The sequence below is a fragment of the Leuciscus leuciscus genome (genome assembly GCF_965113295.1).
Source record: "Leuciscus leuciscus genome assembly, chromosome: 1".
In the NCBI taxonomy this organism is placed as follows: domain Eukaryota; kingdom Metazoa; phylum Chordata; class Actinopteri; order Cypriniformes; family Leuciscidae; genus Leuciscus; species Leuciscus leuciscus.
The window spans coordinates 5,014,555-5,033,886 of record NC_138725.1 but is presented as its reverse complement, the minus strand read 5'-3'; the positions used below and the strand labels follow the sequence as shown (position 1 = coordinate 5,033,886).

Below are 19,332 nucleotides of genomic sequence, written 5' to 3'. Positions count from 1 at the left end.
GTCGATCGAAACACCACGCCTATCAAGTAAGGGTACTGTTGGCAGTGGAAACGCTAGCCAGATCATGGTTAACAGACCCGAACCGTACCGTACTGTCCTGTACCGTACCGTACTGCTCAGTGGAAACGAGGCATTAGCTTACCTCAAGGGCATCCAAGATGTAGGTGTCTTTGTTTCCACAGTAGTTTCAATTTGGATATTTTTAGGTCAAACCGTTCTTGTCTGTCAGTCATATAATGCAGGTCTATGGTCACTATCTGAAAGAGCATGCACAGAGAAGTCCAAATTAAACAATTCCCCATCGTAAGTACACATTGATGGCCTAAGACACGAAACGAGAGGTTTGTGTGAGAAAATGAACAGTATTTATTAGGGCTGGGGGAATTAACGCGTTAATCTTTGCGATTAATTTGAAATGTTTAACGCGTTAAAAAAAAATAACGCAATTGACGCAGCACTTTTTTTTTTTTGCCTCGTTTTAATGATTTCCTGTTGCGTCTGCTATTAAAAAGGCCGAAATATGCCGTCCCGCCCCTCCATGTTCGGCGGTCAGGTTTCATTCTCGGGCAGCTTTCATGAGCGGGTCTTTTCCGCTCGGTATGTGCGTCGCGCACGCGCGCGTAAGTGTGTGTGTGTATGTGTGTGTCGGTCGGTCGGCGCGCTCTGTGCTCCGCGCGCGCGCGTGCGTGCGTGTGTGTGCGTGTGTGTGTGTGTGTGTGTGTGTGTCGGCTCGCTCTGTCGTTAATGGCCCAGCAGCGGCGAGCTCTCCGTTCCGTGTGTGTGTGTGTGTATGTGTGTGTGTGTGTGTGTGTGTGTGTGTGTGTCGGCGGCTCTGTCGTTAACGGCCCAAAGGCTTCAATCATGTACTAAGCACTGGAAAAGTAAAGTCCACTCAAGTAACGTGAAATTTCTCTGTTGACTTCTGTTTGCTGAGCTGGTATAGCCATGCTGGGCAACAATGGTAAAATGACCTGCTCTGATCACATGCTCTGGTAATAATAGCTTTGTAGGACTATATTTTGTTTTAATAATTAATAAAATAATAATAATAATCTGTTAAATTGATTATGTTGATTGATTATTGAAAAAGAATAATATATTGATATATTGATGTTTAATATTTTAATATAGGGCTATTTTCTGTTCCCTTTTTTTCCTGTGTTGTTTAATTAGGTGATTCTAAGTTTAAATATTGATGATTACAAGCTTGGGGGAAGCGCAATTAATTGCAATTAATTACAGAAATTGTGCAATTAATTAGTTAATTTTTTTTTATCGATTCCCAGCCCTAATATATATATATATATATAGTAGCCGTCTTACCCAAGAACATTTAAACTGGCAGTTATAAAACCTCTCATTAAGAAACCACAATTAGACCCGCATAATCTAGCAAATTATAGACCCATTTCAAATCTTCCTTTTATGTCTAAAATACTAGAAAAAGTGGTGTCCGCTCAACTGGGCTCTTTCTTGCAAGAAAATGATATCTATGAAAAATTTCAGTCAGGATTCAGGCCGCATCATACTGAAACTGCTCTTGTTAAAATCACAAATGATTTACTCTTAGCTTCTGACCAAGGCTGTATCTCAATATTAGTTTTACTTGATCTTAGTGCTGCGTTCGATACTATAGATCACACAATACTCTTAGATTGACTACAAAATTATACTGGTGTTCAAGGACAAGCATTAAGCTGGTTCAGATCATACTTATCTGACCGCTACCATTTTGTCTATTTAAATGGAGAAAAATCGATCATAACTCCAGTAAACTATGGAGTGCCGCAGGGATCTGTGTTAGGCCCTCTGTTATTGTTGATGACACTCAAATCTATATTTCATCACGACCAGATGAAAATGCTAAATTATCAAAATTGACAGAGTGTGTTAAAGATATAAAATACTGGATGACGCGCAGTTTTTTTAATTAAATCCAGACAAGACAGAGGTACTAATCATCGGAAATATAGAATATAATATAGAAAGCTTGAAATGTCTTTAAACGAAACCATTCAAAACAAAAAGAAATGGGCTACTCTGTGATTATGTAATCCATGATGTGCATTTCTCTCTATAGGCACTTTCACTGCGGAGATGGCGATCGTCAACTTCATCTTTGCAGCCGACACTGTTTATTACATCGGGCTCGTTTATTAATAAAAATCAATGCATGCGTGTCACCGGATTTACAAATGCACATCTTACTTGTTGCATGCACACATATTATGTACAAATTACGAAATAACGAGATATTATGTTGAAATTATTCATTATTAATTATCATTATTAATAATAATAAATCTATAAGAATATTTGATTGAATGCTGAATGTTGTGCTTGTTCAATTGAATAAAATTAATACTTTAATTGTGATAATTAAAATAATTGAATATTAAATATTAATGTTTGCTCATTTATTAATACTATTTATATATAATATATCTCAGCACCTGCGTTAAATTCTCTGGCGCCACCCCTGGTTATAACCCACGTATAAAAAAATGGTCAGGTTTAAATCGGGCTCGGGTTCATAATTACAGTTAATGTGTCAGGCCGGGCGTGTGGTGGTAGTCAGATACCCATGCCATTAAAATGACAAATTTTCGTCTGTATATAGGACCTGCAGCTGCTACCATGCCAGTGACATCATCGGAATTGCCAGTGTTCTAATACTAGGGCTGTGACGGTATGGGATTTTTTCTTAAAGGGATACTCCACCGTTTTTTCATATTAAACTGTTATTCCCTTAACTAAAACGAGTTGATGCATACCTCTCTCATCTCAGTGCGTGCACTTAATCACTCTAGCGCGCGGTGACACTTTGAAAGCACTTAGCTTACCTCAGTACATTCAATGGTATCTAACAGCAAAGAATTTAGAAGTGACCAAACACATCAACGTTTTCCCTATTTAAAAACAGTTACACGAGTAGTTATACGACCAAGTATGGTGACACAAAATAAAACGTGGCGCTTTTCTAAGCGGGTTAAAAAGGATAACTATAATGTATGGCAGGTATTGACAGGTGCAATATTTGAAAATCGTTAATATTTTTTTTTATTGCATTTATATCTGCATTTATGTCAAAACCTAAACTTTCAAACATCAAAATGTAATTTATTAATATGTATTCATGTCAAAATGACATACAAACATCTTTTCCTATTCTATTATGCCAGGAAACGCTTCCAACAGGCGTGCGTGTCGTGTGAAAAAGGCGTCAGTTCTATTTCTAGCATGCACGCGTTTTCAGCGCGGCTCGTGCCGCAACTGAGACGCGCATCTCACGCAGGCAGTGTGCAAGCTCTAACCTGTTAACATGGGATGAAATAAAAACGGACACGCCACGCAGCCAGTGTCGCCGACCTAAGGTAGGTGTGCTGCACTTAAGTCCAGCAAACGCCACAGGATGGTTAATTTTTCTAAGATGTTGTCTTAAGTTAGTGCTATTTCCTCGCGAGACGGATACTTTTGTGTGACAAATACGGCATATTGCCTTGTCCAAATTCACCGGCTTCCCCTTAATTGTCACTTGCCTCAAAGGCGACACAGTATTTGGCTTAGACCAGGGGTCGGCAACCCAAAATGTTGAAAGAGCCATATTGGACCAAAAAAACTAAAACAAATCTGTCTGGAGCCGCAAAAAATTAAAAGCCTTAAATAAGCCTTATAATGAAGGCAACACATGCTGTAAGTGTCTATATTAGCTTTATTAGCCCCCTAGTATCAAAATGATAAGTAGGCTACAAATACATAATGAGCATTCATGATTAAATGTTTATTTTCCCTCCTGCGCATCCTGGAGAGAATGACGCACCACGTGACTACTCTGCTGTACGATCGTGCTTTAAGTTTAACTTCCCTGTGTTTTACTTAGTCGGTGCAATCTGGCAACCCTGTGCAGGCACCCTCTACACTGCGGAAAAAGCACTGATCTCCACAGCGATATTCTGTTTACAGCCAGTCTGTTTCTTCACAAGCCACTTGTGCTGTTTGTGTGACTAAATCTGTTTCTAAATGAGTTTCACCGTTCTATTTTTTTAAGTTTAAATTTTTACCAGTTTTCATGATGTGTCGTGAATCAGTTGAAAACGACAGCCACTGCCCGTTTTCAGTGTGTATCAACAAGTAGACTATCCGTTAGCCTACGGATTTGCTGAGCGATCTGGATCTTTACTTTGTCTCATTTTCAACCGAAATGTGTCGCTTCGAAGATCTAATGCATCACAAAGCGCTCATCTAACGTTAAATCATGCTATTTGTATTGACTTGCTGTCTGAGGAAGTTGTAGTTGGTTAAATGAAGTCTGATGGTTTGAAATTAACACCCGCCAATAACCCGCCAAATGCGGCCTAAGTTATTATGTTTACGTTACTCACTTTGCTGGGGAAATTCATGTAAACCAAATCTGCTCGGATTTTGCGCAAATACTCGTGCAAAACCATTAACTGTCTCTTCTCTTTCTCTGTAGTTTCTCAAATGAGAATAATCGTGATTAATTATCGCGATTATAATTTTGAGCAAAATAATCGTGATTATCATTTTAGCCATTATCGTGCAGCCCTACTAGAGATCGCTACTTGCAATTAAAATCTAACTCCAATAGAGATGTGACGGTGATAATGTTCTCACACCGGTTAATTGACTTGTGACAACACCGGTATTACCGGTTTCATCGTGGGGGTGGGGGGTGTTGGAGTGATGTATTATCGCGAACGACACATATTACTACATTTCAAACATTTACACCTGTATTCACAAACATCTGTGCTTAAGGCTGTATTGAAGCATGTCATAGGCTAACCAAAACCGAACATTTATATAAAAATATAATGTAGACAGTATCACATATTTTACCGGAGGCTGAAATATATTTGCACTAAATCACATTATATAACCTAAGCAGATTCGCATTTCACGTTTCTGTCTATTTATAGATACATACATGTCATGTACGATATTAGGCTTAGTTCATGTTTTTACTCCAAACTCATTTCATAACATACATTTTAATCTGGCACGACCAGTTTAACATGTCTTACCTTAAAAATCTTCTCATCTTCAAATCATGTTCTTCTGAGGTAAATCCAAGGTGCACAGCACAAGCACAAACAGTCTTCCAAACTCGATGAAAAGCAGAGAGGAGTAAGTTACTGAAGACTCTGATTCTTTGTTTTGAGGTAATGAGGGCGTTTACAGTTCTGCGTTCATCCGCATGGATCATTTGCATGTCAATCGCTCGTGCGCCCGTGGGCGTGGTCACATTATAGTTAATTAGGATGCGTTTGAGAAACTGTACATGCTGTTGCTTTCATACGGATTACTTCAACAGTGAATATTTGTTTTTTAAATAATTTACATACTTTAAAATAGAGACTCCAAGCGTTGTATAGACATGTGTTTCAAGTCTGTGTGACAAACATTCGCTAAGTTACAGGTCATTTTCTGTCGCGTTTCAGAATGAGTTTCACATTGAGAGAGACGGCAGAACGTGCATCATGTTTATTTTCTTTGTGTATTGAGTTTCTCGACTGCACGATTCAACAGACGAAGATCTGTTGGCAGAACGGTCCCCTGAGTCCCCGAAGTGGAAAGGGCACCGTATACTGAGGTGAACACCGCTCCACCCCGGTTGGTGTTGTCCTCAGCGGTCTAACGCACGTGGCGTCAGGTCCGCTTCTTAGCCGAAGCCTTCTTAGCCATAAGAACAGTCCTAGATCAGCATAGCATAGATCCTGCTTTGGCTTAGAATACTTCTGCGGAGAGTGACGGCTCGGCCGCCATGACTCTCTTTTTGTTGTGCGCGATATGAGGATCTCGGCTAGGGATGCTCATGCCCAGCATCCCCAGGGGGCTGGACCCGGTGAGGAAGAAATTTCTTGAAAGCCTCTGATTGTTTTTTGGTGTCTTGAAATCTTTCAACAACCATGTTGACTGAGTCGTCAAAGAGACCAGAAGGAGAAATAGGAGCATCTAACAGAAACGCCCAATCTTTCTCCTTTATTTCTGCTAAATTTAACCAGAGGTGTCTCTCAGTAGCTACAAGGGCTGCCATAGACCACCCATGAGCGGTCTCCTTCGTAGCCCCGAGAGACAGATCTGTGGCCCGACGAAGTTCGCGAATTTCGTCGGACCCACTATTATCCAGATCTCCCAACAGGTCTGTCTGATAAGCCTGAAGCACTGCCATAGTGTGAAGACAGGCTCCGGCTTGACCTGCTGCAGTATAAGCTTGCCCACTAAATTAGATGTAGTTTTTAAAGGTTTAGTGGGCAGCACGGGAGCCTTCAGGGACAATGCTGAACCAGGAGACCGATAGCTCGCGAGCATCTGCTCAGCCCGGGGCATCAACCCATAACCATGTTCCTTCAGTCCCCTTATAGGTCCCGCACCCTGAGGTTTGCGAGCCTGGCCACTTTCATCAAATAGTGTCAGGTGGGAGCGGAGCATGCGGGGCGGTAGCTGCTCACAGTGCTGACAGTCAGCTCCCTCAAAGGCTGACATAGCATGCTCCACTCCCAAACAGCTTACACAAAAATCGTGTGTATCTCCACCCGTAAGGAAACGAGGGCAAGGAGAAGCACACGACTTGAATAACTGTTTCACCAGACTTTAGATAAGGATGTGACAGACAAACAATAAATATAACAGACAGTTTTCACACAGAGACCTTTGCTGAGGCACATAAGCTAGCGTCGGTTGTTCCGTATGTGCTTTTTACCCTTTCCTGGTCATGACGTCACCCGTCCATGAAGTTTATTCTTTCCATTGGACTAGTTGACATGCGTACTTCAGACGTGTTGGCCTTTAGCTTTGTCTATTTATTTATTTATTTTACTTCGGTATATTATTAATAGTTTGCATAGTTAATATGGTTATGTGGGGTTCCATTTATACAGGTATTTCATGTTATTTATACAGGTATTTCATATTATTTAATAAAAAATAAAAATCACAATTTTTTTCCGCTCCTGCACATCATCAGTGCAGCTCCTCCCACTGCAATCACATCATCAGTGAAGCTCCTCCCACAGTAATTCAGCAATAAATGCTGTAAATTCCCATCAGCTACAAGTGAAGACGAGCATGAAAGCATCAGGAAGAGCTGAAATTTGCAAAGTTTATTAAAGAGGACAGTGAGAACATGAGTGATCCAGAACCCTGCAGAATGAAACACACTGAAGATCCTGAAGAACAAAGAGGTTGGTGTTTATTCATTCATGTTAGGTTAGAAACATTCAAGCACTTCATCAGATTTAGATAAACAGTTCTATGAAATGGTACAGAATGTTCTGGGTTTTTTTAAACAAATGGTCTGTAAAGGGAGGTTTCATATTGTCAACATCAGGTCAAACTAAATTTAAATATTTTAACTGTTTCATTTTACATTTAATAGATATGGTTTAAAATTTGTAACAATGTTACCAGAATTTGTGTGTATTTTTACAAACATGTATAACAAATAATAATCATTCTCTGCTGTTAGATAAGTGTGTAATTGATCAAACATATTTAATAGTTCTCACTTGTTGTATTACAAATGTATTAAATGTTTAATTTAGATTCCAATATAAACTGAGAAACTTTAGCAGCTGTTATGAGGATTATATCAAGAGATTCCTGCCAGTCCTGTTCTCTAAATGAGTCAATGGCTGAGACTCTCACCCTAATCCTTTGTCTTTATGCATTGCCTGACCATTAAGATCAATGTAAAGCTGTGCTTTTGTCTCTGTGATCATGTGAAGGTGTGGGTGATACTGTCAGGCTGATTGGATCATTTGAATGATAGTGTTATGCTGAGTAGGTCTGTTAACCTGCCAAACTGGTTTTCACTTGATTGAATCAAATCATCCCTCTGCTTTGTTTGAATTTTGTCTCCACCTCCAAAAGTCCCTCCCCCTTGGAAGGTATATAACTTACAATGTATAATGTTTGAGTCAGACTTGATGAACTACAGACTCGGAAGAATAAATCTCTTCTGCTTATAAGATCCAATTCAAGTCTCCTGGTCTTGCTTCGATGAAGGAATAAAAGTTACCAACACACTATAGAAACATGGGATTTGTACCTATAATGTTTGTAGCGTCTGGACCAATCGGACACACACAATTCATTTATTTAATGAATAATCCAGCAAACTCACTGTGAAACTTTCACCAAAACTTAACATCCCAAATGACGCTAACACACTGGCAGGGCGGTGTCTTGTTACAGGAAACACAGGGGGGTTTACGACCAAAAGGAATGTGGCTGCATGTGTAAGAGAGAGACAATGGGGGGACAGAAACAATCTTCCATGCAGACTTCGCTGCATTAATCAGAAACTAACTGATCTAGAAATGAACGTGCATCCCAGAAACTGTGATCCTCTGTTTGCATACAAAGTCCCTTTTACGATTTTGATTTTGTTACAGTATGCTCTAATTTCTGTACATGCTAAGGAATAATTATTTTTCAGTGACGATGAAAGATACACTTTTCTTAGAATAAATGAATAATCAAAGAGTTCATTGGAACTGATTAATTGATTGTAATATTAATTAGCTTACCTCAAAGTTCTAATCTAATTAACTGACCCAAATATTAATAATTAATCATAATGAGAGGTCACGTGACCCATGCGCGCGATGGTCGAAGGACTCTGATGCTCCGTCCAAACCTCTTTCCTTTTCTCAAATAACAATATATAAAATTGACAGCCAGCTTTTTTTTACTCTGTATAGTGTCAGCATAATGTACGGAAACAAAAAACAGGACAACTCGCCGTCCACAACTCCCTCTGGGAAGAAAAAGATGAAGCTAGCGAGCACCGAGGCTAATCTGACAGACGCCATTGCAGAGGCGCTTTCAAAACAACAAGCCGCGCTTGAAACTACGATTCAAAATGCAATTCGGATGGCTATGGAGGACGTGAAATCCTCTTTGATCGAGCTCCGCCAAGAAGTGCAATCCCAAACCAACACAGTACGAGACTTGGGTTCGAAGGTAGACAAGATTCAAGGGGAGACGCGCCAGATAAAGAAGGATTTGAACATTTGCACAACAGAGCAGCATAACCTCACCTTGAAAATTGCGGAGTTAGAAGACAGGTCTCGTCGTAATAATGTACGTTTGGTGGGGCTGCCGCAGGGCCGGGAAGGAGATGATCCAACTGGCTTCCTTCAAAAGATGCTTCCTATCTGGATACCCGCGCTGAAGAGGAAGGGATTGATCGAAATAGACCGCGCGCACAGAATCTATGGCTCCGGTAAATCCCGCACTTTGATCTTTCGTGTGCTACGGTACCAGGATCGACAGGCGATTCTTCAGGGAGCCAGGTAAGTGACGAAAACCGAACCAATTCGTGACCAAGAGTCCATACTGCGTTTTTTCGCAGACTACAGTGGGTTTACCTCCCGTAGACGACAGGCCTTCGGAAGCATTCAAAAGGAATTGCACACTCTGGGAATTCCAAACTTCCTCATTTACCCCGCCACTCTTCGTGTCAGCTTTGGTGGTAATCAACACTCTTTTGATTCAGTCAAAAAAGCGGAGGATTTCTTAGTGGAAGCTCGTAATACTCCTGGATTGGGCGCCAGATGTAAATTGTCCTTTTATGGTCCAGAGCCACCTCCAGAGTCTATGGATGAATAAAATGAGTCAACCGTGATAGAAGTGAGTACGCCGATAATGTAAAGTGCTAGCAATATTAACGACTCATTTCAGAGGAGTCCTGTTTACCTTTTTTTTTTTTTTTTTTTTTTTTAATCGGTCAAACATTTTTGTATTTTGTTTTATTTATTTTATACATATAATATACGGCTGTCACTACTGTTTATACTATGTATACTTCGTTGTTATATACTACATACTTCATGTTCAATGGAAGAGAGTGTTTGACGTTCTGTTGAACGACGGTGGATGTTGTCACGGGCCCTTATAATGATGGGGAATTTTGCGGTCTCTAATGGGTTTTTTTTGTTCATGTTACTTCTATTTACCTCTTACAATGTTTTAGTTTTGTCACAGGTTAAACAGATACATTTTGGTTTTGCAAATCATATTAAAATTCGTACCTTTGTTTCATTAGATTATGGATAAATTAAAAATTATATCACTTAATATTAGAGGTCTTAACAGTCCAAATAAGCGAGCTAAATTCTTGATCTACTTGCGCAGGAAAGCGATTGATATCGCTCTAATTCAGGAAACTCATCTAAAGAGAGCAGATGTTCAGAGATTACACAATAAATTTTATAAAGTTGTTGCCTTTTCTACTGATAACACTAAAACTAAAGGTACAGTTATTTTGATTCAAACGTAGCTGTAACCTCAAGATTGACAGAGAAAGTCAGGATCAATCTGGCAGGCTTGCATATTTTTGTACAAACATTAAGGGGAGGAAAATAGCTTTTGTATCAATCTATGCTCCTACAATATTTGAGACAAATTTTTTCCCACATGTAACTAATCATTTACTTTCATTGATAGACTATTCTCTGATTATCGGCGGGGATATGAATGCGGTGATTGACCCTGTATTGGACAGATCTTCTTCCTGCAGTCAAGTTCAGCTTAATTCTTCGGCTGCGCTTAATGATTTCATAAAAACGCTGAATTTGGTTGACGTTTGGAGATCGGGGAACCCCTCGAGTAGAAATTATACCTTTTTCTCAGCACGGCATCTCTCTTTTTCTAGAATAGATTATCTACTATGCTCCAAGGAACTTTTGAACTCTTTTGACCAGACAATTATACTACCAGCTATTCTTGCAGATCATAATTCTTTAATGGTAGAATTTGAATGTGCTCCATTTGTTGAAAGATCTCCGCGGTGGCGTTTTAATATCTCTCTTTTACAGAACAATAAGTTCGATGAAGACTTCAAAGCCGGTCTGTCCGAATTTCTTTCATTTAATATTGGTTCGGTTGAAGACCCTATTTTTGTCTGGGAAGCTACGAAAGGTTTTATCAAAGATTTTTCTATAGCCTTTGCTACTAACGTAAAAAAGGCACATAATCAGAGAATTGACCATTTAGAAAAAGAATGTCAAAAACTTGATTTGTCACTAAAATCTTCTTTCTCTAATTCAAATTATAAGACGCTTCAGACCCTTAAAGCGGAATTGAACGACCTTTTGAGAAGGAAAGCAGAATTTGTGATTCACAGAACCAGACAGTCCTATTACTTTAGTGGTGCCAGACCGAGCAAACTTTTAGCCTTAAGACTGAAGCAAAATCAGGCAAAAGCCTACATTGAAAAAATTAAACACCCTTCTAAAGGACTGGTTGGGAATAGCAAAGAAATTAATTCCTTATTTTCCGATTTCTTTTCCAAACTCTATACGTCTGAACTTAATCCCTCAAGCTCAAGTTGTACTGCCTTTTTGCAGTCTCTTACTCTACCTCGACTTAGTCATGAGGAAGCTGAATCTTTAGGACAGCCAGTTACTTTGGAGGAACTTAAAGGGGCGTTACAAGGTGCTAAGAAAGGCAAGGCGCCAGGTTTAGACGGGATCCCTGCAGAATTATTTCTTAAATATTTTGATCTTCTCGGACCTGTCTTCCTGACTGCCATCCACGCGGCAGTAGAGGTGGGCGCCTTTCACCTGCAGATGAATACGGCACTTATATCGCTGATACCCAAAAAAGGGAAAGATCATACGGACTGTGCAAACTACAGACCCATTAGTTTGCTAAACACTGATATAAAAATGTATGCCAGAATTCTCGCCTTGCGACTACAGCGATATGTGAATTTTTTAGTCCATCCTGACCAGTCTGGCTTCATGCCTAATAGATTAGTGGCGGACAACATTCGGAGACTATTGCACGTTATTCATGAATCCCAGGGTTGTCCCACTCCAGCTGCGGTTCTTTCGTTGGATGCAGAGAAGGCGTTTGACAGGCTGGAGTGGGACTACCTCTGGTCTGTTTTGGAGATGTTCGGTCTGGGCAAAGGCTTCATAAACATGATAAGAGTTTTATATAGAAACCCTACGGCCTCCGTTATGACTAATGGAGTACATTCTTTACCCTTTAATTTACAACGAGGCACAAGACAAGGGTGCCCATTATCCCCTATGTTATTTGCAATGTCACTCGAGCCCCTAGCCCAACTGATAAGACAGGAAAATGTCTGTTCAATCTCAGTTAACTCTCATAAGCAGCATATATCACTCTATGCTGATGATATTTTACTGTTTATCTCGGATCTTCAAGTTTCATTTCCCCAGATACTGAAGGTGTTTGAAAAGTTCAGTGGGCTCTCTGGGTACAGAATTAATTGGGATAAATTCTCTTTGCTTCCACTTAATAGCATGGCCAAGAAAGTTAGACTATCTTGTAATATCTCCATACAATCTTCACTAAGTTACTTAGGTATTGTTGTTCACTCTTCCCTCCATGGCATACCTGATGCTAATTATCTACAAATTCTAACTAAGGTTGAACAAGATCTCCAAAAATGGACCTCGTTGCCATTATCATTACATGCCAGAATAGCGAGTGTTAAAATGAATGTTTTGCCACGAATCAATTTTCTTAGCTCCATGATTCCGTTACCTGCACCTAAAATGTTTTGGCACAAACTCAATTCTAAAATTCGCAAATTCATCTGGAATGGCAAGCAACCCAGATTGAAATTTGAAACACTGCAGCGTGCAAAACATAATGGTGGGTTAGCGCTTCCAAATTTCGAATTGTATCATAGGTCCTCTCAAATCAAATTCATAAAGGATTGGCTAGACCCGCTCTCTAGGGTTCCTTGGAGAGAGATAGAGGAGAGCTTAGCTGGCAAATACAGGTTACAAGATATACTGTTTTCTGGGCTAAACAACAAACAATGTTTGCAAGCTATTGGTCCAATCATGGCCTACACAGTAGTCAATTTCAAACTTATGGAAAAATGTATAAATTTTTCGCATATTTGGCACACCCATACACCTATTTGGTATAATAATAATATCCGTTCGGGAGGTACACCATTTTTCTCTAGAGACTGGATGCAGAAGGGCATTTATACATTGAAAGATATTGCTGGTCCTAAACGCTTGTTAAGCTTTCAAGAACTGTGTGAGAGGTATGGACCAGAACCCTCTTCTTTGTTTTTATATCTGCGCCTAAGGTCGGCCATGAAGGCCTATGGGGTGCCCTGGGGGGAAGCACTTCCTATACATCCGATCATTGCTTGGTTTGAATCATCCTCTTCTAGTCACTTTACTTCATGGATGTACGGGAAGGCCTTAGAGGCTTCAGCAAATCGCCTAGCTGTAAAGCGTGCATGGGAAAGAGATTGTGAACAACAGGAGGACGTCACCGACTGGGGAAGAGTATGGCAGAACATTTTTACTTCATCTAGGAATCCTAATCACCAACTGATTCACTATAACTTCTGTCACAGAACTTATTGGACCCCACTCAAAAGACATCGTATTGACTCCTCCTTCAGTCCTTTTTGTGATAAATGTCCTGACCAACAACTTGGTTCCTTTTTCCATATGATGTGGGAATGTGAAAAGGTTAAACATTTTTGGACTGAGGTATGTGCTATCTTGTCGAAAATCATTGAATATCCGATTCCAGTGACACCCTCGGTATTACTACTGAATGATGACTCTCAGTTTGACTACCTGGCCGGTTTAACGTCAGCAAAAAAGCTCAACATTGGCTCCCACCACATACCTTGGATATTTTCAAGTGGTTGTTTCAACTTCAGGACATTATAATGTTAGAAATATCCACAGCTCGGGTGAACTTGGCTCAAATCTCAACACTAAAAATATGGACAACAGCTGCTGATAAGGTCTCCAAGTATATTGCGCAAAGCAATGTTCAGGACTCAGTTTGAACACTTCAACACTTTATCCCATTTCTTTATTTTCAATTCTTATTTTTTATTGTTTTTATAAATGTTTTTATCATTCCTGTGACTGTTTTTCTGTAGACTTATCTGTCCATTTTGTATCCCATTATAAAGAGACCGCGGGGTGGGGTGGGAGGGATTGGTAGATGTGTTGTTGTTTGTTGTGTTTCCTTTTGCCATGTTTATTGTCAAAAATTGAAAATCTAATAAAATAAATAAAAATAAAATCATAATTAATAATTATGGATTATTATTAATATTTCTCCTTTGAGCTAGTATACTTACATGTTCTAAAAAAAATAACTGAAAGATCAGTGTATCTCATTAAGGGAAAGTTTCAGGGACGGATCATTTATAAAAAGACAAATTACTGTAATATTTTATAGCAGTTGTCTGTTACATCTGGTATAATTTTAATATCCATTCCATATTTCTGTCTTTGAACTATTTTGATTATTTAGAAAAAAATTTAATGAGAGTTTTTCTTTCATTTCAGACCTGATTGAAGAGAGCAAGAAGAGTGAAGAACTGAGTGAAGTGAAGGAGGAGAGTGAAGAACTGATGGAAGTGAAGGAGGAGAGTGAAGAACTGAGTGAAGTGATGGAGGAGAGTGAAGAACTGAGTGAAGTGAAGGAGGAGAGTGAAGAACTGGGTGAAGTGGAGGAGGAGAGTGAAGAACTGGGTGAAGTGGAGGAGGAACATCATGTCCAACCTGGAGAAAAACCTTTGAGTCGCTCAAAGACTAAAAATACATTTTTAAAGAAAAGAAGTGCAAATAAATCTTTCACCTGCACTCAGTGTGAGAAGAGTTTCACAACCAAACCAAGTCTTAATCAACACCTGAGAATCCACACTGGAGAGAAGCCGTTCACATGTGATCAGTGCGGAAAGAGTTTCTGTCGATCATCATCCCTTAATGTTCACATGAGGATCCACGTCGGAGAGAAGCCGTTCTCATGTGATCAGTGCGGAAAGAGTTTCATATACGAATATATTCTTGATGCTCACAAGAGAATCCACACTGGAGAGAAGCCGGTCACATGTAATCAATGTGGAAAGAGTTTCACAGCCAAACGAAGTCTTGATGCTCACATGAGGATCCACACTGGAGAGAAGCCGTTCTCATGTGATCAGTGCGGGAAGAGTTTCAGTCAATCATCACACTTTAATGTTCACATGAGGATCCACACCGGAGAGAAGCCGTTCACATGTGATCAATGTGGAAAGAGTTTCTGTCGATCATCATCCCTTAATGTTCACATGAGAATCCACACCGGAGAGAAGCCGTTCTCATGTGATCAATGTGGAAAGAGTTTCATATACGAATATATTCTTGATATTCACAAGAGAATCCACACTGGAGAGAAGCTGTTCACATGTAATCAATGTGGAAAGAGTTTCACAACCAAACGAAGTCTTGATGATCACATGAGGATCCACACTGGAGAGAAGCCGTTCTCATGTGATCAGTGCGGGAAGAGTTTCAGTCGATCATCACACTTTAATGTTCACATGAGGATCCACACCGGAGAGAAGCCACTCTCATGTGATCAGTGTGGCAAAACATTTCTCTGTGCATCAGCCCTAAAGACACACTTGAGAGTTCATACGAAGGAGAAGCCGCATTCATGTTCTGTGTGTGAAAAGAGTTTTTCACTGCTGCAATATTTACATAAACATGAGAAAATTCACACTGGTGTGAGAGAGTACATGTGCTTTGAGTGTGAGAAGACTTTCATTACAGCGGACCATTTAAAACTGCACCAGAGAATTCACACTGGAGAAAAACCTTACAAGTGTTCACACTGTGACAAGAGATTCAGTGACTCGTCATCTCTGAAAAGACATGAGAGGATCCACACTGGAGAAAAACCTTACAAATGTTCACACTGTGACAAGAGATTCAGTAGATCAGAACATCTGAAATCACATGAGATGTTCCACACTGGAGAGAAAGCCGCACATGTGTGATCAGTGCAGAAAGAGTTTCTCTTTTAAAAGTAACTTGAAGCTACACATGAAGATCCATGCAGTGGAGAAACCACATCACCACACTATGTGCTGAGAAACAAAAGCTGCTTTTCCAGCTTCAGAAAAGGTTCCAGTTGTGCTTCCACTTGAGTCTGTTACGGCACAATTACAAACCGTTCTCGGCCCTGAACTCTCAGCACACTTGGCTAACCGTGCCGAACCGTTATGGTTGAATGTGTGAAGTGACATCGCCACACAGGATTGGTCTCAGGATCTGTCTAAGTGACATATAAGCAATTTGAGCGATGTAAACCAAATTTATAATAAAATCAAAAGAAACAACATGGTTCCTGTGCTCACCAACCATGTTATTTTTCAGATGCGTTTTGTCCATAGGAATGTCTTTCAGTGCTGTAAATTGACATGATTGAGCACACAATTAATCTATAATTATCTTGGTTGTTTATTATTTTCATGATCGATTTCATCAATTCCTTCTTGCAGCCCTAGTTAATTAAAGGTTGTATTGATCATCAAAAACAATTTAAGAAAATGAAACATCATGATACTGAAGAACACAGAGGTTGGTGTTTATTATTACCTGTTTATTCGAGATTTACATTGTTTCAGGTCAAGAATATAAAAGGACATTAAACTAATTAAAAATATTTTGACATTGAACTTTCTTGATTTTGTTAATTTAGATATTCACGCTGGGCTGGAATATTCAACTGCTAATGATACAATGCTTTTTTTTCCAGATAATATTTCTACTATTTTATTTGCCCTTTAAAGACATGTCCTGACCAGATATAAACTTTGAGCTGCTGCAGATTCACATTTAAGAGCACTTGGTGGCACTAGTGAAACCAGCATTAAATATTAGCAGTTCATTGACACTTTGAACTACACTCTAAAAAACACTGGATTAAAAACATCCCGTTTTTGGTATTTTATTGACCCAAATTAGGGTGACCATATTTTAGTTTTCAGAAAACAGGACGGGGGCATGGTTGATGGGCGGGGCGTGATTTTTGGGGAGGCGTGGTTAAGGGATGGGGCGTGGTTTGGGGGAGAATGCATCAAAAATACTTGACAAATGCATTCACAATCTTGCAACTATGTTATTGTACTTTAATACATAAAGTAATACATCCTTTCCATTCAATGTTTGGCCCATAAAAATCCTATAAAAAATAAAGTTTAGCTTTTAACACCTTTACATGACACCATTTCTTTTCATGGCCTATAGGTTAAAAATCTACTACTAAAATAAATTAAAAAATCTACTACACTATTTAAGTAAAAAAACAATTTCAATCCTCCTGATGTTCTCTTACCCTATACTTTCTTTATGTGGGCTTCTAGGTCGCTAGCACCTTGACACTGACACACACACGTACGTACCAGCTTTGCAGTTCATGCATTCTGCTTTACACGGATCCCGACCGAAACGAAAACACAGGAATTTTTTATTTTTTTTTTGCTGTTACTTACATCTTACCTCGCACTTGACCGTAAACTGAAACGTCTGAAGCGTCACGCTGCCAAAATTCTGTGAACGTAAAGTCCGCCTACTTTGATTTGATTGGTCAGTGACAGACCAATGAGGCTGCGATGAACACACACACACACACACACACACACACACACACACACACACACACACACACACACACACAGGCTATTCTTAAGATTCTGACGTGCTCTCTGCTTGCCGCTGCGGATTGAAGAACGCGCTGATTATAACAAGAGGGGGTGAAGCCAAAGCCGGTTTCATATGTTTTGTGTGCAAAGGCAAGCGGCCCAATGAAAAATAATGAAAACCAGGACATTTTCATCACTTTTTAAAAAACAGACAGGACGGCCAGGACAGGACGTGAAAACAGGACATGTCCTGGGAAAACAGGACGTTTGGTCACCCTACCAAAATATGCTGTGACTGACTCCATAACCTGTCCATAAACAATCAGTGTACAGTTCTGAGAACACATTTGAACTTTCTAAGCATTTATATTCTGTATCTTTTTTAAAAAAAAAAATCATAGAATTTTATGCTAAGCATCAGGCATTTACATCATGCCAAAAGACCGACGTGAGACTTGTTTAGGTGACTCGCATCACAAAATATATAAAATAACAAGAAAGAAAGGAAAAACAGAAGCCAATAAATCTGTCTCCTGCTCTGTGTAAAAAAAAACCCCGCTTCACATGTAAATCAAGTCTGAAGATTCACATGAGAGTTCACACTGGGTAGAAGCGGCTCAGGATTTCTCTCTGAAATAACATCTTCTCATTCAGAAGAAAGACCATTTAACTGTGCATTTAACATTGAACTCATTGGGCATCAGTCCTGAAGAAACACCTGAAGATTCACATAAAGGAGAAGATTCATCCTTAATATTACAGCAGAAAAGACACAGTGGTGTGTGTTTCAGTTAGGGCTGCAACTAACGACTATTTTAATAGTCGACTAGTCACCGACTATTGAAACGATTAGTCGACTAATCGAATAATTATTACATTTTTCAAAAATTTAGCATGAGATTGCTTTAATTCTGTGGAAAATGATAGTAAACACAAGAAAGAAGGGGTTACTTCAATGAAAAATGCATATTTTATTGAACTTTGCTGCTGATAGGCCGATTCATACTAAAAGTAAATAAAAATGCCCTGTCTAAAACCAATTAGGCACAGTGCTCGGTCAGTATAGACATAAATGCATAAATAAAGAAACTCTATCATTTTTATAAAGGACAGGCACATTTGTTTTATAAGAAAAAATTAATTAAAATCAAGTAAACATTTTCTTCCTGTAAACCAGGGGCAGGCACATTAGCAGCAATAAAACAGTAAACAAAAATATTAAGTGCATCTTGTGAGATACATTCAGTGGTCAATCTGTTGCAAAAGAACTTTACAACTCGTCTCAACATTATGAAATCTAACGGTTTTAAAATAAGCTTTCAGAGTCGTCTGAATTTAAGTTGTAAACATGGACTGTGTGATACTACCTGGACACAAACCTGTCATGGTGGACAGACCAAGTTTAAAATCAACATGAGGCTCAGGCTATGTCGTTCAGTTTATTCATATTAAGGAAAGTCAGCATATCCACATGGTCTCGTGTGAGACTTGCTCTCTTCTGGGAGCAGATATTTCCTGCTGCTGAGAAGATTCGCTCTGCAGGGGTGGATGTTGCAGGAATGCACAGAAGAGATCTTGCTAGGTTTGACAGTGTGGGAAAACGCCCCTCATTTTCGCTCCACCAGCTGAGAGGGTCTTCTTTTTTGGCTATTGGTGGCTCTGTGAAGAACATCTGAACTTCCCTCCTCACCATTTGGATTTTTTTGTCCTCCTGGGTTTCCTCCTCTTCCTCACTCAGACTGTCAGTGTCAGACTGAAGCAGGTTATCCAGCGCTGACTTTCCCCCTGGGATATGACCCCTCTTCTTCTGCTGTAGCTCCTCAGGGTCATCATGTAGCCCAGTCTTAGCCTTTGCTTCTTTGATAGCA

General features: G+C 39.6%; 1 protein-coding gene across 2 annotated transcripts in view; it reads left to right on the top strand.

Annotated features, from left to right (window-relative positions):
• Positions 1 to 6,940: 6,940 nt before the first annotated feature.
• LOC309494460 (uncharacterized protein) overlaps positions 6,941 to 19,332 on the top strand; it is a 310,444-nt gene continuing 298,052 nt past the window's right edge. For both annotated transcript variants that reach the window (XR_014204324.1, XM_082163833.1), the window contains exon 1: positions 6,941 to 7,205. Coding sequence is in view for 1 of the 2 variants with exons in the window: in XM_082163833.1 (XP_082019959.1) it covers positions 7,148 to 7,205 (58 nt within the window). In the remaining variant the exon portion in view is untranslated. The remainder of the gene's footprint in view (positions 7,206 to 19,332) is intronic.